The following is a 27,852-nucleotide window of genomic DNA, read 5'->3' as shown; positions in this document are numbered from 1 at the left end:
ACCAATGTCACTCTCCTGGTGCTCTCCCATTTATTCTCTCTAGATGGCTGTCATTGGCCAGCAGACCAGCAGTGGCAGCAACCTGACGGAGCTGCAGGTGGTGAATTTGGACACATCACACAGCACCAAGAGTGACTGAGAGCCCTGTCGCGCCTGGCCCTGGAGCTGCAACAGCTGCTGCCAGCCTCAGACTGTACTCAGCTGTGATGCTTGTCATCAACTCTGAGATTCAGCGGTGATTTCCCTTCCATACAGACTGCATCACTTATTTATTGTTGCCTTTTTCACATTTCCTTTACACACACACACACACACACACACACACACACACACACACACACGCACGCACTGCACAGACATAGACACAGACACACATACACGGTCACAGGACCCATAGGAAGCGGCTGAGTTGGGCTGTGCGGAGGTTGGTTGCATTTGGACACATTTACTGTGCTTTTCTCACTCCAGCCAAAGAAACTTGTCTCCTGAGGGGAGCTTGCCCTGCGGTGTAAATAAATACCCGGTATCTGTTAGCAGATAGGAGCCCTGACTCCCTGCGGTATGTTCAGGAATCTCTATGTTGTGTTTGCCATGAGTATTAGAGCCAGAAAGGACACGGCTCAGTGACAGAGGGGGTTAGGGTGCAGTGGCAGCAACCACTACCCAAGGGAACTCTCAGCTGTTAGCTGCCCTGTGGCTCTATGCCAGGAATGACCAGGCATTGTCTCAGGGCAGGTGGGTCCAGGCTGTGCCACTGGCCTCAGCAATGTGCCTTGTCAGTCCATGTGACATGTTTTGGCCACAGCAGCAGGCTCCCTCTGTGCTTTGAAGTTTGCAGTGAAGCAAAAGCAAGTGAGCGCTTCCAGTGAGTGCTTGAGTGTGCATCTTGCTTCCACAGCCAGGAGGAACATGACTGTGTCATCAGCAGCTTTTGCTGGAAGGGTGGTTGGGATGATATTCTGCTCCTGCTCAGGTAGCAGCACAGGCGTTAGGCCTAGGGGCATGGCCTACATGACACAGAGCAGCCCCCCAGTTGTAGTTGAATATGGAAGTGTATGAGGGTGGGTAGGGCACACTATCTCTTAACCTTGGACCTGGAACTGCCATTCCTAGTACACACTATAGCAAGCCTCTTGCCCAGCAACTGCAATGACAGTGGTCTTGTGCTAGTGGGTGTCCTCCAGGGGGGCTGTGACCCAGTGCGCTGTACTTTCCTCCCAGAAGACTGGCCACATTTGGTTTGCTTTGGGTTGACGCTGGGAGGAACTGAGCTAGAAACAGAGTGGCTTAAAAGTTTTCTGCTATGAAGGTGTCTTATTCTCTCTCCAAGGAAGTTGTTCTTATGCCACCTAACATTAGCCAGCTGTCTGGGAGCAAGGTAATGTGAACTGGCCTTCGCTCTTCTCCAAAGGCCCTGCAGATGGGCATTCTTTGTGTTGTGGACATCTCCTCATCCTCCATTAGCCAGGAATGCAACTGCATACTCAAGGAATGCTGTCTGTTAGGAAGTGGGAAGTTGGGTTGCAACTCATGAGGGCTGTTCTTTCTGCATGCTGAATCAAGTGAGATATGTGCCCCTGATATTGCTAGTCTCCTGAAGGGGGCAGTACAGCAGCCTGATTGTCAGCAGGGAGGCAACAACATGTGCTATGGGGAGGTGGTTCTGCTACCCTTAGTGAGTTCTGAACCTGAGGTGGAGAAAACAGCTTAAATGTTAAATGGAAAAGCTTCAGGAGCAGTTGGACAGCATTGCTGGGGCAGCAGGAGGGGCCTATTGTAGATTGCTAGGGTACCTGTCCACAGCTGTGGGACACCCCGGGCAGCAGAGGAACATTTGTATGTGCTTTGTTCATACTGATGGAGCAGGAGAGGGGAGGATTTGCAAGGAGGACCTCTCCATTCTGGCCAGGGAGAGGAAGATAAAGTTGCAGTAAATGACTTTGCGGCCCTGCTCCCTAGCAACATCTTTGGAGAGAGAGGAGGCTGCAGACTCCTTAGGGAAAGAAGCAGCTACTGTAACTTTTTTTTAAATTAAAGACAAAAGAAGCCTTGAAAAAAAATGACTTTATTTTTCTAAGTGTTAAACTCAGTATTTATGTAATTCTTAAAGGAATAAAAGTCTGGCTCCTGTACAGTTTTCATGGGGTTTGTACCACAGGGAGGGGGGGAAGGGGACAGGAAGGGGCCTTGCTTTCTGATTTGTATTGTAACCTTTGACATGTTCCCTTAAGCATTAGCGTTTAAGCTGCTAGTCCTGCCCCGCCTGCCTGACAGGTGCTAGGAATTGAATTGGAGCCAGCCAAAAGCCAGCTCAGCTTTGCTGGATGGTCCTAGCTTCCTCACACCCAGCTGTTCCATGTCACTTCTGCCAGGACTTCTGTGCCACAATCTGACGAAGCAGCTGCCCTGGATCAGTCCATATGATTAGCATGCATATTGGGCAGCAAACCAAATTCTGGTCCTGATGGAGCAAGCAGTGGCATCTGAGCTCTGCTTCTGCTTGGATGGGTGGGCAATGTCAAGGAGCAACATAACACAAGGGAAGGAGCACAGCTGAGAAGGGTCTGTGCCACTGGACAAATCTAGTAGAAACGTGGCTGATGCAGGGTGCCCAGGTACCCTAGAAGACTAGTGGTCTTGGATACCAACAGTCATTAGTTGGCCAGAACTGAAAGAGCTCTTAGTCATCAGTACATAAAGCCAAGAAAGGGATAGATAATAGGACTACTGAGATCTCCATAATATTGTCATCAGCCTGGAAAATAAGTGCTTCCAAAAGTGTGTTCCTGGGAGAGCTTCAGGAGGGAGTTTCAAATATACCTGTGAAGCCTTAATTTTCCTTGAGTTGGCTGGGAGGTGAATGCCCAGCCTTGAGGTTTTTGGTAAGGAAGACATTAAGAGTTTATGTTGTGCAGCTCTTCTGTTCCCCACTGCCACTTTGTGCTGCAGAAGATGAGCTCTGCCTCCCAGCAGAAGCCCTTTGCAGTCTTGGCAGATGGGTCTTGCACTCCAATCTTTTTTTCAGAAGAGAAACTGTTCATGATTTTGATTCCAAGCCTTTTCCTCACTAGTTTCAGCTCCAGCCTTCTCATTGCATTCCACTCTTGTGATCTGAATAGGGTCTTTCCCAGTCAAGGGCCTGGGCTTTCTGGGTACCTGCATAAAGAGCTACTCTTCTCTCTCATTTGCACTGAGAAGCTTCCTGGAAACTTTCAGATCACCTGTCTGTGGAGATCCTGCCTCCAGTCTGTAGCTGGAGCCAGTAAGGGGGCAGAAGCTGAGGAAGAACTGTGGTTTTCGATAGAGTACAGGAAGGTAGTGATACCAAGGCCTCCCTAGGAGAGAGATCCATGGAACAGGCCCGTTCTTCAAGGCAGTGGATCAGGAAAGCTGGAGAGAAAAAGGGCAAGGCTTACATTTGGAGACTATATACCAGGACATAACCATTGTACTCATGTGGCTTTTCTTGGATCAGTGCTGTCAAACTGAGCCTTTGGCAGTGTATGGAATTAGATTATTAAAATCTACCTGCCACTTCAGGAAATAATCACCCCCATGATTTTACCCCCTTCCCACACCCTCCACAAAAGACAAATGCAGGTTAAACGCTAATGTTGCATTTTATTTAAAGTGCGAACTTGTAAGAACACTTGTGTATCAGGGATGAAATGGCATTTACTGTGTGGTGACATTTTTAGTTTATTTTAGAGATTGTTTTTGATTTTGTGCGTGTGTCTGAGTGTGTGCCTGTCACAGAGGGTGGGGGGAGGGTTGTGTGTGTCTGTGTGTGTGGGGTTTTTTTGTTTTGTTGTTTTTCTGTTTTTTTTTTTTTGTTTTTTTTTGTTTTTTAAAGTTTCCAGGGTTGTGTTTCTGGAAGGATGTGGAAGTAATCACAGTACTATGTACAGAGCCTTCTTTTGTATTAAAAAATACTTTCAATAAATGTATCATTTTGTGCACAGATCTGATTGTCATATATGTGTGTATATCTGGGGGGGGGGTGTGATATGTGTGTATATCGGGGGGGGGGGAGTGATTTTTCTGCTAAGTTGCTGCTTAGCCAGTTGGTTCCCAGCCTGTGCCAGTGTATGGGATTGTTCTGTCCTAAGTGGAGAACTTTGCACTTGTCCTTATTGAACTTCATGACACTTCGGTCCAATCCTCCAATTTGTGGAAGTCTCTCTGAATCCTAGTCCTAACCTCCAGGCTATTGACTCCCCTTATCTTGGTGTCATTTGCAAACTTGCTGAGGGTACCAGATCATTGATGAACACATTGAACAAAACTGGCCTTTGGATGCACCCCAGGGGCATTCGACTTGATACTGGCTGCCAACTAGACATCAAGTCATTGATTATTCCCCTTGGAGCTTGATGATCCTGCCAGTTTTCTATCCACTTTACAGTTCATTCATCCACCCCATACTTCCTTGGCTTGTTTGTGAGGATGTTGTGGGATACCATATCAAAAGCCTTGCATAAGTCAAGGTATATCACATTCACTGCTTTCTCCACATCCAGAACCAGTCATGTCATCATAGGAGGAATCAGATTGGTCAGACATAACCTGCCCTTGGTGAATCTATGTTCAGTGTTTCTAATCCCAAATTTCTTCTCCAAGTATTTAGAAATGAATTCCTTTGAGGACCTGCTGCAATTTACCAGGAATTGTGGTGAGTCTGTAATTCCTTGGATTTTCCTTCTTCCTCTTTTTTTTTTTTTTTTTAAGATGGGCACTAATATTTTACCCTTTTCCAATCAAACAGTATCTCCCAACTGCCACAAGTTTTCAAAGATAATGTCCAGCAGCTCTGCAATCACATTGGCCAACTCCTGTGGCACCCTCAAGTGCATCACATCTGGCCCCATGGACTTGTACACATCCAACTTTTCTGAATAATTCCTAACCTGTCTTTTGCCATGGTCAGTTGCTGTCAAGTACTGCCAGGTGCAGTAGTCTGGGAGCTGACCTTGCCTGTGAAGACAGCGATGTAAAAGGCATTGAGTATTTCAGCCTTTTCTACATCATCTGTCACTAGGTTGCCTCCCCCGTCCAGTAAGGGACCCACGCTTTCCCTGATTTTTCTCTTGGTGGTAGCATACTTGTAGAAACCCTTGTTACCCTTGCTAGCTGCAACTCCAATTGCACTTTGGCCTTTCTGATTTCATCCCTGCATGCCCAAGCAATACTCTTACACTCCTTCCAAGTTGTTTGTCCAAGCTTCCACTCCTTGTAAGCTTCCTTTTTGTGTTCAAGCTCATCAAAGATGAGCTGGTCTTCTGCCATACTTGCTAGTTTCCTGCATATTGGGATGTTTCATTTCTGTGCCCTCAGTAAAGTTTTTTTTTTTTTTTTTTAAATACAACCAGCTGTTCTGTCTGGGATCTTGCCTATCAGATCCTTGAGTGTGTTGAAGTTTCATTTTTCTTAAGTCTAGTGTCCTTACCCTGCTGCTCTCCTTTCTTCCTTTTGTCAGGATCTCAGAACTGATATACAGACTGCTGAACTCAGACAGCAGCAATAATGAGATGACCAAGTTGCCATTTGGCTTCTGCTTGCCCCACCAATTCTTTCCTGTTTGAGCAGCAAGTGAAGAGCACAACCCCTAGCTGGCCGGTCCAAGACTCACACCAGGCAGCTGTCCCTAATACTCTCTTGGATTTCCTGTGCACTGCTGTATTGTTCTCCTGGTGGATGTCAGTGTGGCTGACATCCCCCATGAGAAACAGCTTCTGATTGGGAAACTTCTGCTAGGTGTTTGAAGAGAGTCTCATCCTGGTCTGGTGGTCTATAACAGACTCTCCCCACCATGCCATCACCCTTGTTACTTTTCCCCTGTGACCCTACCCCAGAGCCTTTCAGTAGGTGGCCCTATCTCCCAGCTTCATACTGCTGCACTGAACAATCATGGGGCTTTTATGTACAGCACAACTCTTCCTCCTTTTGTCCTATGCCTGTCTTTCCTGAACAGTTTGTACCTGTCTGTGTAAGTGAGCTATCCCACCACGTCTCTGTTATTCCATCACGTCATAGTGCTGGGACTGAGAGGACGTCCAATTCTTACTGCTGGCTTCCTAGACTCCATGCAGCCCATTGCCCTCCTTCCTCAGGAAGAATGAGGCCTCCCCTGTTGCCCCCTCCTACTTGCTGTTCCTCCATGTCTCCCGCTTCCCCTTATCTCAGGGCTTTGGTCTCTTATTTCTCTTCTTTCCTCCGCCCCAGTTTAAAGCCTTCCTAGCGGCCTGCACACATGCCGCTCCCGCTTTGGTTAGGTGGGTCCCATCTCTTCCCAGCAATCCTGTTTTTTGGAACTACGTGATGTGGACAAAGCCCTGCTGGGTACAGTGGCCGCGGGAAGGGTGCCACGCACTGTCCCACAAGAACTCAGGCCTGGGCCGGGCCACCGGCGCTCGAAACATCCGGCGCAGGGCGGATGCGGGCGGGTGGGTGACGTCCGCGTCTGGCCCTAGCACCGCCCACAGCAGCGGCCGACTGCGCGCGTGCGGCTGGGCCCGGGGTCGGGGCGCGGGTAGGTAGCGGGCGCGGGGCCTCCCGGTCTGAGCGGTTCCGGGCTCGCGAGTGCCCCCGGGGGTGGGGCGGGGCGGCGCGGGAGCCCGGGGGCGGACAGCGGCCGAGTCTCCTGCAGTCTGCTCACGCGCCGCCCTCAGCCGCACTGCTTCCGCCGGGCGGGCTGAGCGGCGGCGCAGGGGGAGCCGCGCGGGCCCTGGGGTAGAAGCAGAGGGCCCCGTGGCCGTGCCTCGGCTGTAGCTCCCCCCGGCAGCGCGGTCTGAACTCTTCCTGGAGCTTGTCGAGCCGCCCCGAGTCCCGCGGGGACGGGGCGTGGGCTGCGGGAGTAGGCCCGCTCAATGCAGCCGCGGCGCTCCCTTGATTCCAGGGAGGCGGGGAGAGGCGGAGCAGCCGCTTCCTCAGCCCGGCAGGCGAAGAAAAACGGGGGTGGTGTCACCGGATAGTAGTAAGGGTGGGGGGCACCCAGCAGAGCCCCGGCTAGCACCTCTGCTGCAAGGACAGGCTTTGTTGTGCCAGCCACAGCATGCGAGGCCTAGCAAGCAAGGACTCTAAGCCGCCCTCAGAGAGGCCACTGGAAGTGTAGTAATAGATTTCTAACAACGAAAGAGAGGAGGGGGATGGGAGTAACAGATGTAGGTTAACAGCAAGGGATCTTGCCTGAGTGGGGCATGCTGGTCAGTGCCTCTGCGATTGAGTCTAAGGAGCCAGTGGATGCTGCCCAGTGAACACTGTCTGAGGTGTGCAGAGGAGTAACTGGAAAATGGTTCCACAGTTGCCCAGGTTCCCGCCCGCCACCCCAGCAGAAGCTGCTTCCTAGTCTGTTAAATGGCCAGCTTGACCAGAACCTGGAAGTGGTTGATCAGGAGGTCCTGGGATTTGGTGGTGCCACAGATGAGTGCATAAAACAAAGGGTGCAGGGAGCCAGGCAGCCAGAACCTTGGGAAGAGGTTCCCGAGTAGGTGATGAAGGGGCTGCAGCCTGGGACACTCACGGTGGGCATGTACCTCTGCTGACAAGGGGCAGATGTCAGGCATGTCTATAAAGTGCACCAGGCCACACTGCAAAAACAGGCAGTAGGTTGTTGCAATATACTGGAATGATCCAAGGAATAGGACCAGGCCCTCTGCTACAGAGGAGGTGAAATACTGATTTGACTGTGGGGTAAAATTCCTTTCTGGTCCCAAAATGCAGCAACTGCTAAGATTCTGAGCAGAGCAGCAAGAACCTCTAGTTGGGAGCATCTGAGATTTAAGTTTCAGCAGCAGCTTCAGCACATCCTGATCCAAATAACCAGTCTTTACCACACCCAACACCCAGTGCTTCTGTGGTGCTGCTTATACATGTATAAAGATAGTGAAAGTGTATTCCTTCAGGTACTGGAAGCTAGAGAGCAGGACCTCATGGCAGCTACAGAAGAGAGAGTTTTCAGAGTCTGAACAGCATCAGGGCATCCATATTAGAGACTAAAGAGCTGTATTTTTGTTGGGCAATAGTGTAGAAAGCAGACATGAAGAAGTGTATGTGGAAGGAGAGTTTGTTTAGGCAGGCCTTGAAGTTATAAGCAGTGGAAGAAAAGAACAAGAGAATAATTTCTGCCTGGAAATTTAGAAAATAAAGTTGAGGTAGGTCCCATTTTGAGTGGCGAAATCCATCAGAGAAAGAACATGGCATTTGGCAACACCTGTTTATGAAGCGGATCACCAGGGCTTGGACGTGTCCCTGCCCAGGTGATCTACTGTATTGGGTGATGTCTCTCATTATCCTGGAGGGTTCATCCTTGCTGCTCCTGCAGGAAAATGCTGGGGACAAGTGTCTGCAAATGGGGGAAGCCTGGGTTTTCTCATTTGCACAGATGCATTGGGATTCTTTGGCAGGGAATTCCCGGGGCGTGTGTATCATACTGCTGCACCCTGACTCAGGGTGCCTCTCTGCAAATGGGAACCTCTGGCTGGTGCTCTTGTGGCTTCAGTTGCCTAATCCTGTATACCAAGAGTGGGCAAAATGTAGCCTGTGGACCGGATCCAGCCCCCCAACTGATTAGCGGGGCTTCTGATTTTCCTTGATAAAAATTGCAAATTCTCTGGTTAAAAAACCCGAAATCCATGATTAAAATGAAAGGCCACTGTGTTTTTCTTGATATATTTACGGTTTGGAAGCCTACCAGTGCCTGAATTGTGATAATAAAATAAATTCTAAATACCCATACATTTTGGTATTTGATTTTGGGTTTTTTATCATGGAAAATCACAGCTTCCCCTGCTTCCTTCACTCATAGAATGCACGTCCAGGCATCTCACTCCCGAGCCCAAGCCCCTCACCCCCCACCCACAGCCCCTCTGGCCCTGCTGGTGCCCTTCTCTCCTCCCCCCCCCAAAAAAAAAACAACCCCCCCCAAAAAACAAACTTTGGCCCCGTGGTGCCTCTCACTCTCCCCCTGACGGCCCCCCCCCCCGAGCCCTGCTGGTGCCACCCCACAGCTTTGCTGGAGGAGGTCCTCAGCTGCCAGCAGAGTGAAGTGCAGAGCCTGGCCACTGCCCCCTCTGATCCACCTGCTGCAGGCATGTGTGGGGGTTGGGGACGGCTCCCCACCGATGCATGCTTTCCTGGGGAAGCAGGATCTGTGTGTAGGGTGGCCCCCAGATCTGTGCACAGGGTGGGGCAGGGGTAGACGTGGGTTGCCTGCTGCAGGCTCAGGCTCCCCACTCTGCTGCTCTCCTCTGGGGCCTCCCCAGCCCAGTGGGTGCAACTAAAGGTGCACTGATATATGGGTGGTATGTTAGATCAGCATGAATAAATTACCATGATTGGCCATCAGCTTTTTTTGGCCAGTATAGCCAGTGTACTGATAAATACTACATGTATGCATGCATGCAGCTGGGAATGCAGCTGAGCAGTGTGGAGAGCAGCGTCTGGCTGATAAGTCTGTGGGGGATGAAAGGGGGTGAGGAGGTAGATTGAGGCCTCTGCAGTGATGGAGGGAGAGGGGCAGGTGCTGCCCAGCCTGGGCAGTGAATGCGACCCCGGGGCTGGGAGTGGGACAGAGCTGCGGGTGGCTTGTCCAGAGGTATGGGGGTTGGGTGGCTCCTCGCTGTAGTGCACAACCCTGGGGGAGGAACAGGGGGCGTGTGCCCCCTTCCCCCAGATTTGTGCATGGAATGAGGGCAGGCTGCCTGCTGGAAGTTTGGGGCTGGGGGCTATGCTGTCCTCTTCCTGGCAGGGGCTGGGCTTGGGGTGGGCTCAGCTCCATTGGGCTAATGGTGGTGGTGCTGGGAGTTGGGGCTGTGGAGAGTTTTGGGGTGGCCACAGCCCGCCAAGCCCTCTCCAGCACTTGTCTCTTGCAGCAGAGCGGCATGCCCTGAGCCAGGGCAGTGTTGGGGGGACATTGCGGGCCTATGACCAACCCAGGATTCCCCATAGCCCCCCCTCCCCCCCCGCAGCCACCGCTCCCAGCACTGCTGCCACCACCAACGCCCTGCACAGCTGAGCCCTCCCCAAGCCCAGCTGCCATGTGCCCCAGCCTCCCCCCACTCCTGGCGCTGAGCCCACAGTGGGCAGCCTCCCCTTGTTTAGGGCCAGGGTGGGTTGAAGTGTGGCGTGGCGTGGTGTAGCGTGCCTTGGGTGGGAGCAGGCAGGGCTTGGCACCATGTGGAGCACTGTGAGCTAGATTGGGGTGGGGTGGTGCGGTGGATGGCACCTGCACAGCCTGAGTGAACTCTGCTGCATGTGCTCCCCCCCGCACTATATACAAGAGTAGGACTTTATTTTTACCTATTATGCAATCACCTCTATATAGACGACTCAAAAACATATATCAGGACACCAAATTTTTTTTGAAATAAAATTAAAATATATGTTTGATTTTTTTTTTTTTTTAGTATATGATTTGCTTTTTTAATCTATAATTTGTTAAAACGATAACTTTTGAAAGATTTGGGTGCAGGCCTTGACAGCTCACCAAAACTCATTATGCAGTCCTCCAGCTGAAATATAATACTTGCCAACTCCTGCTGTATACCTTGGAAATGGGAGTTCTTGAAACTAGGGATGCACTGATAAAGATTTCTTTTGGCCGATACTGATGGCCAATTATTAACCAGCTATATTGGCCCATACTGATTCGATAGCCAATATGCAGCCTGGCGGTTGATATCTTTGATATCTTAAATGACAGCTATCTTTATATAGGTTTGTTTTTTTTAAATAGCATCTTAAAAAATAAAAAGATGATTAAATTAAAAAAACTAATTGAAGTATAAGATTTTTTTATTTAAATGTTTAAAAAAAGATATATCAAGGTGGATAAAAATCAATAATTTTTTAAATAAAAAAAAAACAGATTTTTTTATTTAATCATATTGTGCCCATCTGGCCTCGAACATCTGGTCACGTGCTGCTCAGGCCCGGATGTTCGGTGGTGTTTGTCCGTCCCCGATGTTCCACTGAGTGGGTGTCTCCTTCTGGTATAGCCTTTCCCCAATCTCGCCTGCCACGACTTCGAATCTTGTTCCAATGGTGGGTGTCCAACTACCGGAGGTCTCTCAACTATGGGACGTCTGTCTGGTGATGTTCTGTGAGGTTCCACCTCCCCTCTATCTCGCCTTACACCCTGCCTTGACGGGCTCCAGATGTCCTTCGGCCAGTTTCCCGACTGTTGAGGCTCCGCGTACGCTTGCAGAGACGGGTTATAGGTCTGCCGGACCAACCTTAACTCCACCCACCGCGTCTCATGGCTGTCTAGCCTTGCCTGAGGCTGTAAACCCCCTTTAGGTTTAAACAATGCTCAGGCTCCATATACCTTGCCCTGCAACGCCTCCAAAAGTGGGAAACATAAAAAAATAAAATACCAGCAACAGAGATACTAAGAGAGTTCCTTTGCCCCCTTTATCACCTGGTCCCACGGCCTGCCCTACAACAACAGGCCCCAGGCACCTGAGGCCCCTAGCTAGCCCTAAACTGGGTCCGGGTTAGACTGTAGGCTACTGTGTCCTCCTCTCCACTCTTCGCCCAGCCTATGGGTTCGCTGGACCCTTGGTGGTCCTTCTTGGTACGGCTTCCCCATGTCCCCTGTTGGGGTGGCTCTGTACCGCTGGGGCCCGTCTTCCACAGCCCCTCATGCTGCTTATGCCCTTCATCCCCCACCTGGGGGGCTTCCTTGAGCCCTCTCAAGCCCACAGTGGTCCCACTCGGTCTGGTGTTTTGGCATCTGCTGGCCTCTCTGGCTCTTCAGCGGTAACCCTGGGCGTCAAGCTCCTCCTGCTCTTTCCGGTCTTCTAATCTGGTTCCCCGGTCTGGACGAGGTGCCTCTGATCCCACGCTTCCTGTGCTGCCACCGTCAGTGTCTTTCCTGTGGCGGGCTCCACTGTATCTTCCCGTGCTGTGAGAGGCAGTTTCCCACACTTTTCTCCCCGTGTGGGGGCTCTGGGAGAGACTTCCCTGCTGGTGCTCCTGCAGGTCTCTCCCTCCCTCTTTGCCAGCTGCTCCTTTTATCCCTCCTGGCCGGCTGCTGCAGCTGCCCTTATCAGTTGGCCACAGGTGTATAAAGACGCAGCTAATGAGCTGTGTGGGTCCCACTTCCATCTCTGGCTCTGCTGCGGATCCTGCTGCAGGTAAAAAGTTTTTCATTTCTTTTCTTTTACTTTTGTTTTCTTCTGAGGGTTCCTGCCCTCAGGGCTCCCCCTTGGCTGTTTGGGATCTTCCCCCTGTTCTTCCCGTGACGCATATTTTTTTACCTTTTTTTAAGATGTTTTAAAAAAAAATAAACCTATATAAAGATAATTTTAATTTAAGATATTCCATGATGATCTCTTTGAGCTTTAACATGAGGATTATAACTTCTAATTATATACTATTTGAGACAATATATTCATGTAACCTTTTTAGAAAAGTTTTATAAATAAGTCACAAAAGGCCAGGTACTATATTAGGGGCCCAATCTTAAGGGATTTCCCAAGGCTCCTGTATAGATTAATAAAAATTAAAGAAACCCACTCTGCTCAATGGGACTCGGTGCTCAGTCTAGAAGATCCCATTAAACATCTCTGTGAACTGATATTGTCTTTTCCGAATCTCTGAATAAACAGGAAGAGGAGGTGAATACTGAGTTTGCTGTATAACCCAGTATTTTAAGTTTTTCATGTTTATGTAGCTGAAATAACCTATTTAATTTTTGTTAAAAACACATTTCACATTTATAACTAAAATAGTTCAAAAATCAAAAATACATATGCTTGTTTTGTTAAAATAATTATACGTTTGTTGAAGAAAAATATCCAAAATACGTAAGTGTGTTGTTTTAGTTAAATAAAACAATTTCAGTGTCTGTTTTGGGGATGGTTGTTGTTGTTTTCCCAATCCAGCATGGCAAAAATGTTCCCCAAATATCCATAATTAATTTAGTGAATTGGAGATAGCTTCCCAGTGACTTTATAAGTACCTGCTTCAGTTAGCTTTGGTAAATAAAATAACCAAATCATAATTCAGTTTTCTGATGTAGCTGAAAAATGAATCTGAAAAAATATCAAAATAAATCACTGCCTTAAAATGTATGGTGTGTTCCTTCTAAAAATAAAGCCTACAACCGAGAGAGAGAGAGAGAGAGATCAGGGCTAGGCAGAGTCCAGCCTGCAAGCCATATCTGGCTGGTAGTGGACTCCATTGCCCAGCAGCTCCTGCCCACATGGCTGGGACCGGTCTTCATGAAGACCCCACCCACTGTGCTGTGATAGCGTAAGGCTGGGGCTGCCATGGAGACCAGCCCCAGCTGCACTGGGCAGGGCATGCAGCAGGGCAGGGCCGGGGGCTGCTCTGAAGCCATTGGAATATTGTGTTGTGGGCAGCTTGGTTTGGGGCCAGGGCAGAGCTGTGATATGCTGCTTGCACGCTCTGGGCATGGGTGTGTAGGCAGCAGATTGTTGCTCTGTTCTGGCTCCTTGCAGCGGTGACAGCATGGTTCCGAGCTGGGGCAAAGTTGTGATCCGCTGCCTGCATACTCCTGTCCGGAGTGTGCAGGTGGTACATCATGGCTCTGCCCTGGCCCTGGACTAAGCTGCACCTGCTGCAAGATCCCAGTGGCTCCAGAGCAACCCCCGGCCTTCGCCTGCCAGTGCAGCTGGGGCTGGTCTTCATGGCAACTCCAGCTTTGTGGTATCATAGCACAGTGGCTGGGGTCTCCATGGACCAGCTGTGCTGGCAGGGGCTGCTGGGAAATGGAGCCGCTGCTGGCCAGATCTGCCATTTTGCCCAACCCTGATCTTTATCTATGTCTAGATATTAGAGGTGCACTGATACATCAGTCCAATATTGGATTGGTACGGATATAAAGAAAATTGTCTATATTGGAAATTGGTCTGATGTGGGCCATAATTTGGCCAGTAAATGCCTTTGTGTGCATGCATCCGCAGTGCAGCACTCAGGCAGCGAGGAGCAGAGCCTGGCAGCATGGAGAGCTGCCTTCAGCTGGTAAGTCTGTTGTGGTGGAAGGGGAGTGGGGAGGGAAGGGACATGGGGGATGCAGATCAACCACCCCGCCTGTGGTGAGGAAGGGGGCAGGGGCGGCCACTGCCCAGGTGGGGCAGGGTGCGAGATGGAGCCACAGGTTGTCGGGGGTGGGGGTGAGCGGGTGCTCCTGCCACTGCGGGCACCCTGGGAGGGCATGGAGGGTGGGGTGGGGCATGTGCCTCCGGATTTGCATGGGGTGGGGCAGGCAGCCTGCAGCTTTGGGCTACATGGGGCTCTTCTCGCTGGGGGCTGGGCTTGGAGTGGGGGCTACGGAGGGGGCTGCAGGCACCCTAAATTTGGCCGTAGTTCCCTCCCAGCTCTGCTGCCACTGCCTGCCTGGCACAGCCCCAGCTCAGTGTATTGGGGGGATGCAGGGGTTGAGCCAGGAAGAGCTGGGGCTGTGCTGGGCATGCGGTGGTGGCACTGGGAGGAAGCGATGGAAAAATTTGGGGTGGCTGCAGCTCCCTCGGTAGCCCCTGCCCTGAGCCCAGCTCTGGCAAGAAGAGCCTGGCGCAGCCCTGGCTCCAACCCGCAGCTGCAGCCTGCCTTCCTGCCTTGCCTTGCCCCACACAGATCCCCCTGATGAGCTGCGCCTCTGTCCCATGCCTTGCCCCAGCTGACCAGCGCCTGCCCTTGCTCCTGCCCCCTCCCTTACCATGGCGGGGAGGGGTTGATCGGTTTCTCCCCACATGTCCCTTCCTTTCCTCTTCCCTTTCAACCACAATGGACTTACTAGCTGGCAGCTCAGGAGGGTGAGTGGTGAGAGTCCCAGCTGACGGGGGGGGGGGGCAGGGCTGTGCCTTTTTTGTTTGCTTAGTTGTGTTTCCTACACTTTCTAGCCATTTCCAAGGGCAGTTGTTACTATAATACAGGAGTGAGCAGTTATTTAGGCCTGAGGGCCACACAGGGAGTTTTGATGAGGTGTTGTAGGCTAGGTCAGCACCCCCTCCCATCATGGCAACTCACCAAAACACCCTATGGGGCTTTGGGTGGGCAGGGAGCTTGTTGAGGAGCAGGACAGACACAATCTGCTCCCTGCATGCGCTGCCCTCTGGTGGGGGGAGCCAGGGGGTGTATGGGGGTCTGTGGAGGGGGCATGTAGGGAGGAGGGGGTAGCTATCTGGGAGCCAGCTGGGGGTGGGGGGGTGCATTTAGCAGAATTCACCTGCTTGGTGGCTGCCCCCATGGCCCTCCACATGGGGCCAAGCCCATGGGGTAGCCCATGCCATGCTCCTGCCCGCACCCGCCAGCCGTGGCCAGCATACAGCTTCTGGCGCAGTTGTTCCTAGTGTGGCTGCCACGGTGGATTTTATTTAAAGCAAATCGATTTAAATAATGATTTAAATCATGATCTAAATCACTGGTCAAGAAGTCTCAATTTAGTTATTGTTTTCTACAAATAATGCATTCTTGTTATTTCCTTTATTCATTTAACTTCCTGAAACTCTGCACTTTTAGAGATAGGTAAAGTCTTGACTGTGTACACAAACTTGCAGAGAGACAATAGAGCTGATGGGTAGGTAATCATGTTTGTTATCTTTCATTTCCATATACTGCTGTTAACAAGGATATTACCTCTGGAGAGACAAATCCACAGTTTGAGAACTGAAGCTAAGTATCACAGAGATGCTTAATGGGATCTTCTAGACTGAGCACTGTGTCCCATTGGGTAGAGTGGTTTTCTTTAATTTTTTCTAATCTACACAGGAGTCTCAGGGAACCCCATAAGATTGGGCCCATAATACAGTCCATGGCTGTTGTGAACTATTTATAACATTTTTCTAAAAAGTTTACATGAGTATGTTGTTTCAAATAATATATAATTAGAAGTTTATAAATCTTATTCCATGATGATATCTTTGAGCTTTAACATATTTTAAATTAAAACTATCTTTATATAGATTTTTTTTAAAAAGCATCTTAACAAAACCCCCCGATTAAAGCAAATCTGATGTAAATAAAAAATCCGTTTTTTATTTTTTTTATGTTTTTAAATGAAAAATAAAATAAAATTGAGTTTTATCCACCCTAGCAGCTGCAGACAGCTGGGCTCACATTGTCACTGGGAGGTGGGGGCAGAGCACTCAGCCAGCTGCAGCCACAGAGGGAACAGCCCCACCTGAAGCTGCACCTGCTGGCTGGGACCCAAGCTGGCAGGACTGTTCTGTTCCCCTTGCCTCCAGTTGCGGCTGCTGCTCCTGCCCTTGCCACGCTGCTCTGGGTGAGCTGAGGGGAAGCTTCAGCTGAGTGGCTCCTGCCCAGTGCGTGGAGCTCCAGCTCCGACTCTGGCTGCCTTCCACCTGCTCTGCCTGCCCACTGACTGCTCATTGTGCTGGGTGAACAGAGCAGGTGGAAGGCAGCTGGGAGCTAGAGCTGGAGCTCCACACACTGGGCAGGAGCCACAGCTGAGGGGAGCAGAACAGCTCTACCAGCTTGGCCAGCTCATGCAGTTTGTGATGGGGACTTCCCAGTGCAACTGAAGTTGTCCAGGCTGCTCTGCTCCCCTCACCTCCAGCGGCAACTTCTCCTCCTGCTTTTCCCCCTGCTGCTCTGCTCTGGGTGGTCGGAAGGGAAGCTTCAGCTGGGCAGCTTCCAATGGAGGTGAGGGGAGAGAAGCAGCATCCCGCTGGTTACAGCCACACTGGGAACAGCCCTGTCAGAAGCTGCATGCTGGCTGGGTCCTGGTCCAGTGACCACCAGCACCTGGTGGGAGTGGATGGGGCTCAGCCTCATGTGAAGCACTGCGAGGGTCACTGTGGGCTGGATCCAGACAGTTGGTGGGGCCAGATCTGGCCTGCAGTCTGTATTTTCCCCACCCCTGCTGTAATATCTCAAGTATGCTGGAGAACCTGCAGCTGATTAACAAAACAGTTTTCTTTCATGGGTGGAGAGCTTGCTTTATGATAGTGACAGCTGGGTAGTGCTAGCAGGTGGGAAGAATTGCTAGTGTTAACCCCAGGGGCTGGTAAGGACGTTAATTCTGAGGTGACAGAACTAGAATAAACAAAAAAGTATGTCCAGAGCAGTGGTCCCTAGTGGTACTCTGAGACCCTTTCAGGGGTGCTGTGGTGCAGGCACCATGACAGCTGCAACCAGATGCAGCTGCTCTGTATACCTCATGCCCATCTAGGTAAGTCTAAAGCAGGCAGGAGCACATGGTTCTGCCACAGTCCTTCCTAGAAACAGGTGCATGGGTGGAACCTTCCTGCATGCCTCTCTTTCTTGGGGGAATTGTGGGGGTGGAGGACACTGGAAAGGGCTGCAGCAAGATCAGGCATGCTTGCCTGCTGTAGACTTATCTGGCTATATACCAGGAATGTGGTGCTGTTCTACCTGGCTGCGGTAGCAATACTCTGTTTGAGAACCACTGAGGTAAGCTGAATCAGTACAACAGTGGTTTTCAGCTGGGGTACCTCCAAGTCAAAGACAATTATGGAGGGGGATGCTGTGAATCTAAAATGGTTGAGGACTGCTGGGTTAGCTAGCTAGTGATGCCTGAAAGAGGTGAGCAGCCTTGCTTCCTTTCCATTCCTTCCTTCTGTTAGCCCCTTTCTTTTATTGTAATTGAATCTACCCCAGCATCTGGTGTAGTTTAGAAATAAGGATTTATATGTAGCTGAATTATCAGGAAGGAGTTGCCCTTTTTTTGGGAGGGGGTCCCTGATGCAGGGCAAATGAGGAGTTGGTTACCAGCCATGAGTAGCAAGTCAGAGGAGTTTGAAATATAGAGGTAGTGGTAGAGTTGTTTTAGTCTGTGATTCTAGATTTGGGCAGTCTGAGGTGATAATTCCTTGCTCTGGAAAATCTGCCCCTTTGGTCAGTACCAAAAAATTACATATTATTTAAGTGGAATTCAGGGAGTAGCAGCAAGAATGTTTGGGGAGGCTGATAGAATTGCTTTATGCAGAGAATTTGCTATATATGTACCAAGGCTAAGAAACTATTAGTCACTTGTCCCAAGCATAATTGATACAATGCTAGTGGCTATAGGGAATCTTAGTGAGAAGTACTTTCTACCTAAAAAGTGTAGTTTAAATAGACATGACCGATAAATGGAGGGAGGGGAAGTAGGGGTATAAAGGAGAAGCAAGTCTCCGTCCAGTGTCCTTCCTGTCTTGACTGTGCTTCCTCCCATGAGATGAACTTAGGCCTTTTCCATCTTTCCTGCTGACTGTCATAGGGAGCTATGCTGTTTGCCTCTGCAGGGAGGGTTCCAGAGCTCCTTAGAGGCCCTTCTTCACTTTCCATCAGTTCTGGGGCTCCAAGAACTCCCAACTAGGACTTTCCTTACAAAGCTGTGGCCTGGGTTGCAGAATGGCACAAGTCTTAGCTGTCGGAACAGCCTATTTTCAGGTTTCTTTCTGTCAGTTGAGTGCTCAGAGCTTGGAGATTTCATCCGAGAGGACTTTTCCTTGGAGCATCAGGCTGGGGTATTCTCAGAGGAGCTGTCTCCAGGGATGGTAACCTGCTTTTCTCCTTTCCTCTACAGCCACGTTCCCCGTCATGGTGAGTGAGAGGCGCAATGGAAACCTGCTGGTGAACCTGGGGGCCAAGCTGCAGGCCTACCCTGAGGAGCTGATCCGTCAGCGCTGGAGCCATGATGGCCACACGGAGTACCTGATTCGCTGGAGCATCCTCAGCTTGGAGGAGGGCACGGGGAGCAACGCCAATGCTTCTTCCACAGAGAGCAAAGCGGAGAACATCCTGATGTGGATGTCAGCAGAGGAGGTCTATGCCAATTGCCCGACGCTGCTGGGCAAGAGGAAGCCTGAGGGGCAGCGAGTGAAGGAGGAGAAGGCACCCAGCACGTTTCCTTCGGGTGTCACACTGGATGAAGCCTCGCTGTTGGAAATGAAGGAAGATGTCAGGAGTCTGGTGCAGCGGGCTGGCCGGCAAATGGCTAGGGCTATGGGCCCAGCATCCTCTATCCTCAACACCATCCACGTGCTGAGTGCCTACGCCAGCATTGGCTCATTGACCGGTGTCTTCAAGGAGACGGGGGCTCTGGATCTGCTGATGAAGATGCTTTGTAATGAGGAGAAGCAAATCCGGCGCAGTGCTGGCAAGATGCTGAGGGCCTTGGCTTCGCATGATGCAGGTAAGACCCGTTGGTGAGTGGCCCTGTACAGAACCCCAGGGCATGTTTGAATAGTGTCAGCTTGCTGGAAAGCTGGTGCTTGTGGTGAACATGGAGGAGGTTTTGTAGATGGTGTTTTCCAAACAGCCAAAGTGTACTGGGAGGTAATAGGGTGTAACTTTGTGATCATATGGAGTTGTTTGGTAAGGGTAAATATTACGTTTGGAAAATGGCTCTTGGAAAGGGGTTGGTTGATTGGAAGATCCTCACTAAGGGCAGGAGTTCACATACATAAGCACTGACATTTTTATGAGGCCCTGGTTGCACTGTGCTTTTGTCTCTGAGCTAGACAAGGTGAAGCCTCAGCAGTTGCTTTTGCAGTCTTTGCCCTTCCTCCCCCCCAGGGTTAAAGGAAGTAAAAGAGCAAAGTCTAGATATAAGGAAAAGCTTTAAAGGATCAGCCTCATACAAGCAAACCTTGTTGAATCTGTGCAGAGCCTTCACAGCCTGGTGCAGTATTATTATTCAGTCCTGAGATAATTTAATCAGCCAAATTGTAAAGCTAAACTTGTTTCTCTAGTGCTCTTGTTGATGGATGGAGTAAAATTTTCAGTAATGAATGATGACCTTAGCTAGTGATTGTGTAGTGAAAGGCTGTTTATGGCTAGGGAGATGGGGGAAAAAAAGGTATAGCTCCTGTATGTGGTAGGCTCTGGTCTCTGAAATCTCAGGACAGTAAATTCCCTGAGCTGGAGAATAGAACCTTAGAGGAGATGTCTATGGTTCACTTCCTCCAAGAGCTTCCACAGAGAGTTTGGCTCCTCTTCCTGAAGGAGTCAGTTCTCCTGTGCAAAGAACTAGTACTAGGTATTGTGATTATCGTTGGGTAGTGTACCATTATATATGTATAGGAAGGGGACAGGCTTCAGCATTAGTGTATTTATCTTATTGGCACTGATGAAAGGAAAATTGACATTATTGGCAATAGGCTCTTTTGGCTGATGTGTCTGATAATGTTGCTGATAAATGCCATGTGCATGTGTGCAGCTGCAGCACCGCATGGCCAGTCTGGCAGGTGGGAGAGCAGCATCCAGCTGGTAAGTCTGTTGGAGGGGGAAGGGGTGAGAGGAGAGAAGGGGAGTGGGGGTAGGCAGATTGAGGCCCTTATGGTGGGGATGGGGCAGGGGCAGGCGTTGCCCAGACGGGGCGGGGTGCAGAAAGCAGCTGTGAGTGGCTTGTGCAGAAAGGGTGGGGTGGCTCCTGCCTCTGTGTGCACTCCTGGGGGAGGCATGGGGGGCATGTGTCCCCTGGGTCTGTGTGCAGGGCAGGGGCAGACTGCAGCTGTGGGCTGGGGCCAGGGGTGGTGCCAGGCTCTTCCCAGTAGTGGGGTTGGGCCAGGGCTGTGCTCAGGGTGGGCAGTGGTGCTGCTTGGGATGGGAAGGGAGGGCTACAGGGGGCTGTAGCCCATCCCCAGTGCTGCTGCTGCCTGGCCTAAATGTAGCCCTGGTCCAACCTCTCCCTTCTCTCTCACCAGGAAGGCGCCACCCCTAGCCCCAGCCTGCAGCGGCAGCCTGCCCTTGCCCCACATGCAGATATTGGGGGCATACACCCCCCCCCGTGCCTTCCCTGGGGGTACACGCAATGGTGGGAGCCACGCCCCCCACTTGCCACCTGGACAGGCTGCTTGCTGCCCTGTCCTGTGCCCTGCCCTGGCTGGGCAGCCCCTGCCCCAGACCCCCTCCTTCCTCACTGGGGGCCCTGATCTGCCCTTTCCCTTCCCCCACAACAGACTTAACCAGGTGGACACTGCTTTCCAAGCTGCCAGGCTGCATATCAGTGCTCGGACTGGTATCTGCCAATATGGCTCATTAATAATATCCGCCCCAGAAACCTTCATTGGTGCACCTCTATTCAGTATGGGTGGATAATGTAACAGACAGCAGAAGCATGCACTGCATTATTTGCAGGATGTCTTAACATTTCTTGTCGTATCAGCTGCCCCTCTGCATGCTATCAGGTTCATTTGTTCATTTGTCTTGATTCCAGTTGGAAAGTAGGGCCTTCATTATTGTGTTCCAGCTTTGATGGTTTTATGCAGCAGTTTGTGGCTGCTTTCCTGTCATTTTGATGGTTCATATTTCTGCCTCTTTTTCCATTTGCATGATGGTTTTGTTCTACCTTGATGCCCCTTGTTCTGGGTATTCCAGGCTCTCCCTTGCCTTGTCCTAACTTTTGTGTCTTTCCTTTCTGTATGTTGATGTATTAAGCTGGTTCCAACCAGACTTGAAGTTTATGTCCTAGTCTGGTAGGTCTGTTTTTGCAGCTTCTGTTCTTTGTGTGCTGCTATTGGGTTCAGGAGACAACTTGCTCTGGAATTGCATTAATGCAACATAAAAATATTTGGTCTAAACCTGCCCTTGTTGACATCAGTGGGGACAGGGCTGTGCCTCTGATTTGTCTCTGAAAGATTCTGCAGCATACTTGATCTGGGATACCAACTCTCCCCTGCACCATCCAGAAGGCAGCAAGGGTCTAGGTGGGGACAGGCAGGGCATTGCATACAGCATGTACAACCTGTACCTCATTGAGTTTTCTCAATTTTTTAGCTGTTTGAAGATGTCTTAAAACATTTTAAATTCTATAAGGAGCAGGGGAATGACAGCTCATGTGATGTTAGGTTTTACTCACCAATGTGGCTGTAGAGCTGTTCACAACATATTACATTATTTTTTGGCTATGTGATAACCCATAATTACATCTAACAGCTGCTTTTAAACTTTACACATGTGCTCAGAAATTTCCAGGCATGAAAAGTGGCATCTCCAGGGAAGACTGTTCAGAAGGTTGTAAATGGGTCACAGCAGACTTTTGAAATACTAGTGTCACCTACGAAATGAACTGCAAAGGCTTTTAAAAGACCTGCTCTAATGATCTTTTTGGTTTATTTATAATGTAAAACAGATGTCAAAGAGTTTTTTAATCCAAAACAAAGGTGCTTTCTTACTTGTTTTAATTTGACTTTACACCTATCAGACGTATAATTTTTTTTTAGGAAGATCTACTGAATTCGTAAGCTTTTGCCTAATTGAAAAGCATGAATATTAAATCTTTAAGAGTCATTTTTCTTCAGCATCATTACAATGAGATCTTAGGAAAGTGTGTTAAACAATGATCACCTTTCTCTTGTCTCAAGAGCTTCAGCTTTCACTATCTTGTCTTGTTGCCCGATCCATCCTGCAAGCCAGACAGGGCCTGTGAATTTGTAATGTGAAATAGCAGAACTAGTGGTTTTGGAGGAGAGGAGGTCTTGACTTTTTTCTTAATTGACGCAAAGGCTTTCAAACAAGACTTTTGATTTCAGTTTCTGCATCACTTTTAATGCTAGTATGTGCTTGCCAGGTGCCTGTTTTCATTTATCTGCTAAATTTTGGTAGCTTTTTGTTTCATTGTCTTTCTTCCTGTGGCAATAAACAAACTTGCCATCATAGCCTCTTCTCTATAGATCAGAGGTTCCCAAACACTGATAGACTAAGTACTACCAATTTAAAACAATATAATCTCAAGTATCTGTGTGGCCTTAAGTACCTGTGCGCCTCTGCCCGCCTAGTGGTGGCAGGCAGGTGGTGTCCTGCGGAGGTCTGGAGGCAGCAGGGGAGGGGAGGGGCTGTACGCACTTCAGGGCAGGCAAGGTGGGGCATGTGCCCCCCAGATTTGTGCACAGGCAGAGGCAGGCGAGCGCTGTGGCGCTGGGCTCTGCACTGTGGCACTGCCTCCAGATCTGCGCAGGACTGGCTGAGGCACATAGTGTCTTGCATAGTATGCACATAGTGTCCTGCACAGGTCTGGAGGCAGTGGCAGCAGCAGTGTGCAGCCCACCTCTGCCTGCCACATGGATCCTGGGGGCATGTGCCCCCATGCCTGCCCCAGGAGCTGCCCCCATGCCCTGCTGCCATGTGCATCCTACATGTTGGCCAAGTGCCTCTGCCCACTCAGCAGTGGCAGGCGGATGGTGTCCTGTGCAGGTCCGGATGCAGCGTCACGTGGTGCAGAGCCCAGTGTGCAGCCTGCCTTTGTGCCGGTCCTGCTTTGGGGATGGGGCCAGCTGGCCCAGGGAGTGAAAACTCCTGGGGAGCAGCATGCTGCCGCTGCGCTCTGCACCATGTTATAGCTGCCTCTGGAGCTGCATGGCATGCCTTGTGCCTGTTGCCATCAGGTGGGCAGAAGACGGAGTGCAGCCAGTGCACGGCAGGTACGTGGCATCCTGTGAGGTTCCCGAGCCAGCGGCAGTGTGGTGCAGAGCCCAGCAGCAGCCTGTGTCTGCCCCATGCACAGATCTGGGGGGCATGTGCCCCACATGCCTGCTCCAGGATGCACGCGATGGTGAGGAGCCCTGCCCCATGCCCCTGGATAAGCTGCCCAGGCTCTGATTATCCCACCACCCACCCTGGGGCCCCATTCACCCCAGCCCCTACCCTCTATCTCTCTCACTGTGGGGGGTCTTGATTTGCTTCCGTTCCCCCCATCACACTTATCTGCTGGGTGCTGCTTGACACATGGTGCTGCTGTGCTCTGGGTTTATGTGGCCCCTTTTCCATACCACTTCCAGGTCATTTACGTACCACAGGTGGTATGCATACCACAGTTTAGAAACTGCTGCTCTAGACTGTTACTTGGCCCCTTGACATGGGGAAAAGTCTGGTGAATAGCAGGCCATCCTATCTAACATGCGCAGTGACCTCTCCAAAATCTTTTCAGCTTAGGATTGTTTGGTGCCTTGGTGATTGTTGAAAGGGGCTTGGGAGTGTCAGGCTTTCAAAACTCCCTACACAAGGGGAATAAGTGGCTACAGGTTGTGTTTGTTGTGTTTGATTCTCCTTCCTGGTGCGGATGAGCCTCCATGTAGAAGCATTAAGTTGGTATCTGTTGTGCTTGCAGGGAGTCGGGCCTATGTCCTCCTGTCCCTGAGCCAGCAGGATGGCATTGAGCAGCACATGGACTGTGACAGTCGTTACACCCTCCTGGAGCTGTTTGCAGAGACTACGTCCTCTGAAGAGCACTGCATGTCCTTTGAGGGCATCCACCTTCCACAGGTAGCAACTGATTCAGGCAGCCCTTGGGAAGGGGGGCAAAGGGCACAAGGGCATGGAGCAGTGGTGCTCAAGCTTTTTGCCCTGTGGGCCAGATGATTGGTGCAGGGACGGTCCACAGGCTGGATCGGGTCATGCACACCAGGATTGGGCCCTGTGGGATTTCAGTTGGCCCCCATGCCCTGGGATTGGACCATAAGAGTCCAGTGCCCACCCCTTCCCCAACCGTGCATGCTGAGATTGGGCCCCGCATGTTAGTGCTGCCTTTCCCACTCCTGCACTCTGGGATTGGGCCTGGGGCCTGGTGCCACTCCTTCTTGCCCCTGTGCACTGGAATTGGTTGCCTGATTGAGCATGCAGGGTCTGGGACTCCCAATGGGTCCAGACATTTGGCAGGTAAGAAGCAGTTCCATTGCTCCCTTGCTGTTAAATTTTTTGACCTATGAGGAGCCGTGTGGGCTAGATAACACTGCTGGATCTGGCCCATGGGCCAGATGTTGAGAACTTCTGCCATGGAGGATTTGCTGGTGGAAGAGATGGGGTGATGGAAGCTGGAGCTGGGAGACCTATTTTGGGTGGGGCTGGGAGGGGGCACAGGGCCCTCGTTTTGAGGGAATAGAAGGATGACTCGAGGCAAGCAGGATGGTGGGGAGTGGAGTGTGGTAGAGAGGGCTCTGGGTAGGTAGGATGGGGGTGACATATGGGTGAAAGCTTGGCTTAAGGGTCTGTTAGAGGGAAGGGAAAATTAACTCTCAGACTCTCTGGGGGGGGTTGGGAGTGGAATGGTTAGGATGGGCATTGTGGGGATGAATGTTTCAGGGGTCTGATGAAAGGGCAGGGTGTGGGAGGTGAGGAATACCTGCTGCCAGGCCCCTGAGCCACATTGTGGTGGTATGGTTGGAGGGGAATGGCAGCTGAGAATGAGCTTCAAAGCCTGACTGGAGCTCTCTGGCCATGGGTCTGAAACCTGTGTCTGTTGCAGATCCCAGGAAAGCTGCTGTTCTCTCTGGTGAAGCGTTACCTGTGTGTCACCTCTCTCATGGACAAGGTCAACAGCAGCACAGAGCTGGGGGCAGAGCGTCAGGACTGCGCTGCCCACAGTACGCACTTTGGGGAGAGGACCCGCGTGCAGCGGGAGTTTGAGTTCAGCATGGCTATGGCTAATCTCATCTCTGAGTTGGTGCGGGTGATGGGCTGGGACCGCAGCCAAAAGATGGAGCTCCTCTCCTTTTGGGAAGCACGACCTCAAGTCATCCGTTCCATCTTCCAGCCCAAGGCTCCTGCCTGCACACCCATCCAGGTGCCTCTGGTTTCTCCAAAGCCCTTGCCACGCAAAAAGCAGAGCCATGGGTTCTTGACTCCGTCAGACTTCTCCAGTCGTGGCAGTTATGTGGAGTATATGCAGGAGACCCTTAAGCCAGGCATGATGGTGCGCCTGCTGGAAGATTTTGATGAGCTCAGTGCTGGTGATGAAGGTGAATTCTGTCAGAGCAATAATGGAATGCCTCCTGTACAGGTAAGCCCCTGGTGGAGGTAAAAGACAGAGAGAAAGAGGGTACGGTAGAGTCTGCAGATGTGCCTGCTTTACATTTTCCTGGCTACCCCTTCATGTTTTAGCTATGATGTCCTAGATGCGTCACAGGTTGGACTCCCCACATCCATGAGCAGTCATTTACCTCAGGGCTAGGAGAAGGGCTTATGTGTGCTTTCCCCAGTAGGATATTGGTTGGTCGCTTAGGTAAGTAGATTTCAAGTGTGTCTGAAAAACGATTCATTGTAAGTGTGCATGGAGCAAAGTTCTGACTGCTAACTTTCTGTCTAAAATGAGATTAGCCTTTGCAGGAAAAACTCACATCCAGTAATGCCAACCCTTGTGAAATTGTTGAGTCATGATTTCTGAGTAAAATTAAGTCTTACCCTCCTTAGCATCCACCATTTATTGGGTTACAGATGCCAGAAGAAACCTCTTTAGCTATTCTGTTCACATTAATAGAGCTGTCATCCATGAATTTATCCTATCCCTTTTGACTCTGGCTAGCCTACCTTGTTGCGAAGAAATTTAACAGCATACTGGGCTGTATTAGTAGGAGTGTGGCCAGCAGATTGAGGGAAGTGAGTGCCCTCTATTTGGCACTGGTGAGGGCACATCTGGAGTACTGTGTTCACAGTTTTGGGCCCCCACTACAGAAAGAATGTGGACAGATTAGAGATAGTCCAGCAGAGGGCAACAAGAATGGTTAGGGGGCTGGGGCACATGACTTCTGAGGACAGACTGAGGGAACTGGGAGTCTGGAGAAGAAAAGACTGAAGGGGGATTTAATTGCAGCCTTCAACTACCTGAAGCGGGGTCCCAAAGAGGATAGAGCTAAACTGTTCTCAGTGGTGGCGGATGACAGAACAAGGAGCAGTGGTTTCAAGTTGTAGCAAAGAAGGTTTAGGTTAGATATTATGGAAATTTTTCTCACTAGGAGAGTAGCAAAACACTGGAACAAGTAACCCAGAGAGGTTGTGGAATCTCCATTCTTGGAGGTTTTTAAGAACTGGGTAGACAGAGCTTTGGCTGGGATGATATAGTTGGGGATGGTTCTGCTTTGGGCAGTGGTTGGACTAGATCACCTCCTGAGGTCCCTTTCAATCCTAATTTTCTATGATTCTGTTCTGCCTGCACCACCACCTGTGGCAACAAATCCCGGGGGAAGGTGGCAGTCTGGGCCTGGGCTGTTTCCCTGGTTGGTTTCCCATGACACTCTTTCATTTTATTAGGTCAGTGCTGTCCCCAGGTTTAGATTAAAGTTTGGTAAGTCTTTTGCAAGTGTGGCTAATGGCCTGGGGAGGGGGAGAGAGAGAGAATAGTTTTAGTGAGGGCAGAGTGGAGGGCAAGGATGGATGGGCAGAGGGAATTGGAGTGGTACAAAAAAGACTTCTGTGCTGTTTAGGATATCAGTGCTTTGGGTCTTTCTCCTTGAAGAAGCAAACACATCTCCTTCCTGGGAGCTGACTAGGGAAAAGCAGCTGTCAGATGTGGGGGTGCTATGGAAGGCCAGGAACCAAGAAGAGCAAAGGGACACCAGAGACTCTTGTGAAGCCATTTCTTGTTTCAGGGGGTCTTCTCAGGACAGGGAGACCTGAATAAAGCTGCTTTGTGGGGAGTCCTGAAGCAGAGGTTGTTTTTCAAAAAAAAAAAAAAAGTTTGTCTGGCTATTATTTGATTTCTCCTTGCTTATTTCTGGACACTTGCTCATTATTCCTGTGCCATATATCCGATTCTGAACTACACAAGTTTTAGCTAAGGCCATAATTTGTTTTGCTGAAACTCTGCCAATAGTGCCAGTGCATGAGATAAAATGACCTATCCTGAATGTCGGGGAGAGTGGAGAACTGGCAGTTGGAATAGCATTACTGATTTACTAAATGACCATATTTTTATCTTAGAATCAAATGGAATAAATATTGAGTGTTTTGTGGCCATTTTGGTTGCTTGAGGTTAGAATTGCCTGCTATAAATGGTGTCTGTTTAAGTCTGGGCTGGAAATATGGAAGTCTTGATTACTGGGAGCTTTGAAAATGTGTACACATTGTGCTTTCTCTAGTCAAACTGAATTGTTTTTGGTAATTGTTTTTCTGTCAGTTACTGTTGGATGTTTTAGTGACAGCCATTTCAAC

The 27,852-nt window shown here is 50.2% G+C and overlaps 2 protein-coding genes across 4 annotated transcripts in view; both read left to right on the top strand.

Annotated features, from left to right (window-relative positions):
• The window catches only part of SRF (serum response factor), a 40,936-nt gene extending 36,980 nt beyond the window's left edge, over positions 1-3,956 (top strand). For all 3 annotated transcript variants that reach the window (XM_090053961.1, XM_090053953.1, XM_090053946.1), the window contains one exon: positions 44-3,956. In XM_090053961.1, the coding sequence (XP_089910087.1) occupies positions 44-135 (92 nt within the window). In that variant the 3' untranslated portion in view covers positions 136-3,956. The remainder of the gene's footprint in view (positions 1-43) is intronic.
• Positions 3,957-6,453: 2,497 nt separating this feature from the next.
• Positions 6,454-27,852, top strand: part of LOC149873974 (cullin-9-like) — a 75,688-nt gene continuing 54,289 nt past the window's right edge. Inside the window, exons 1-4 of the mRNA XM_090040004.1 lie at positions 6,454-6,529; positions 18,515-19,123; positions 24,038-24,192; positions 25,172-25,705. Of these exons, the coding sequence (XP_089896130.1) occupies positions 18,529-19,123; positions 24,038-24,192; positions 25,172-25,705 (1,284 nt within the window). The 5' untranslated portion in view covers positions 6,454-6,529; positions 18,515-18,528. The remainder of the gene's footprint in view (positions 6,530-18,514; positions 19,124-24,037; positions 24,193-25,171; positions 25,706-27,852) is intronic.

This window comes from Crocodylus siamensis, chromosome 1, assembly GCF_052110815.1.
Source record: "Crocodylus siamensis isolate JL-2025a chromosome 1, ASM5211081v1, whole genome shotgun sequence".
Classification (NCBI taxonomy): Eukaryota; Metazoa; Chordata; order Crocodylia; family Crocodylidae; genus Crocodylus; species Crocodylus siamensis.
The sequence above is the reverse complement of the archived record's forward strand: the minus strand, read 5'-3'. Positions and strand labels throughout refer to the sequence as shown.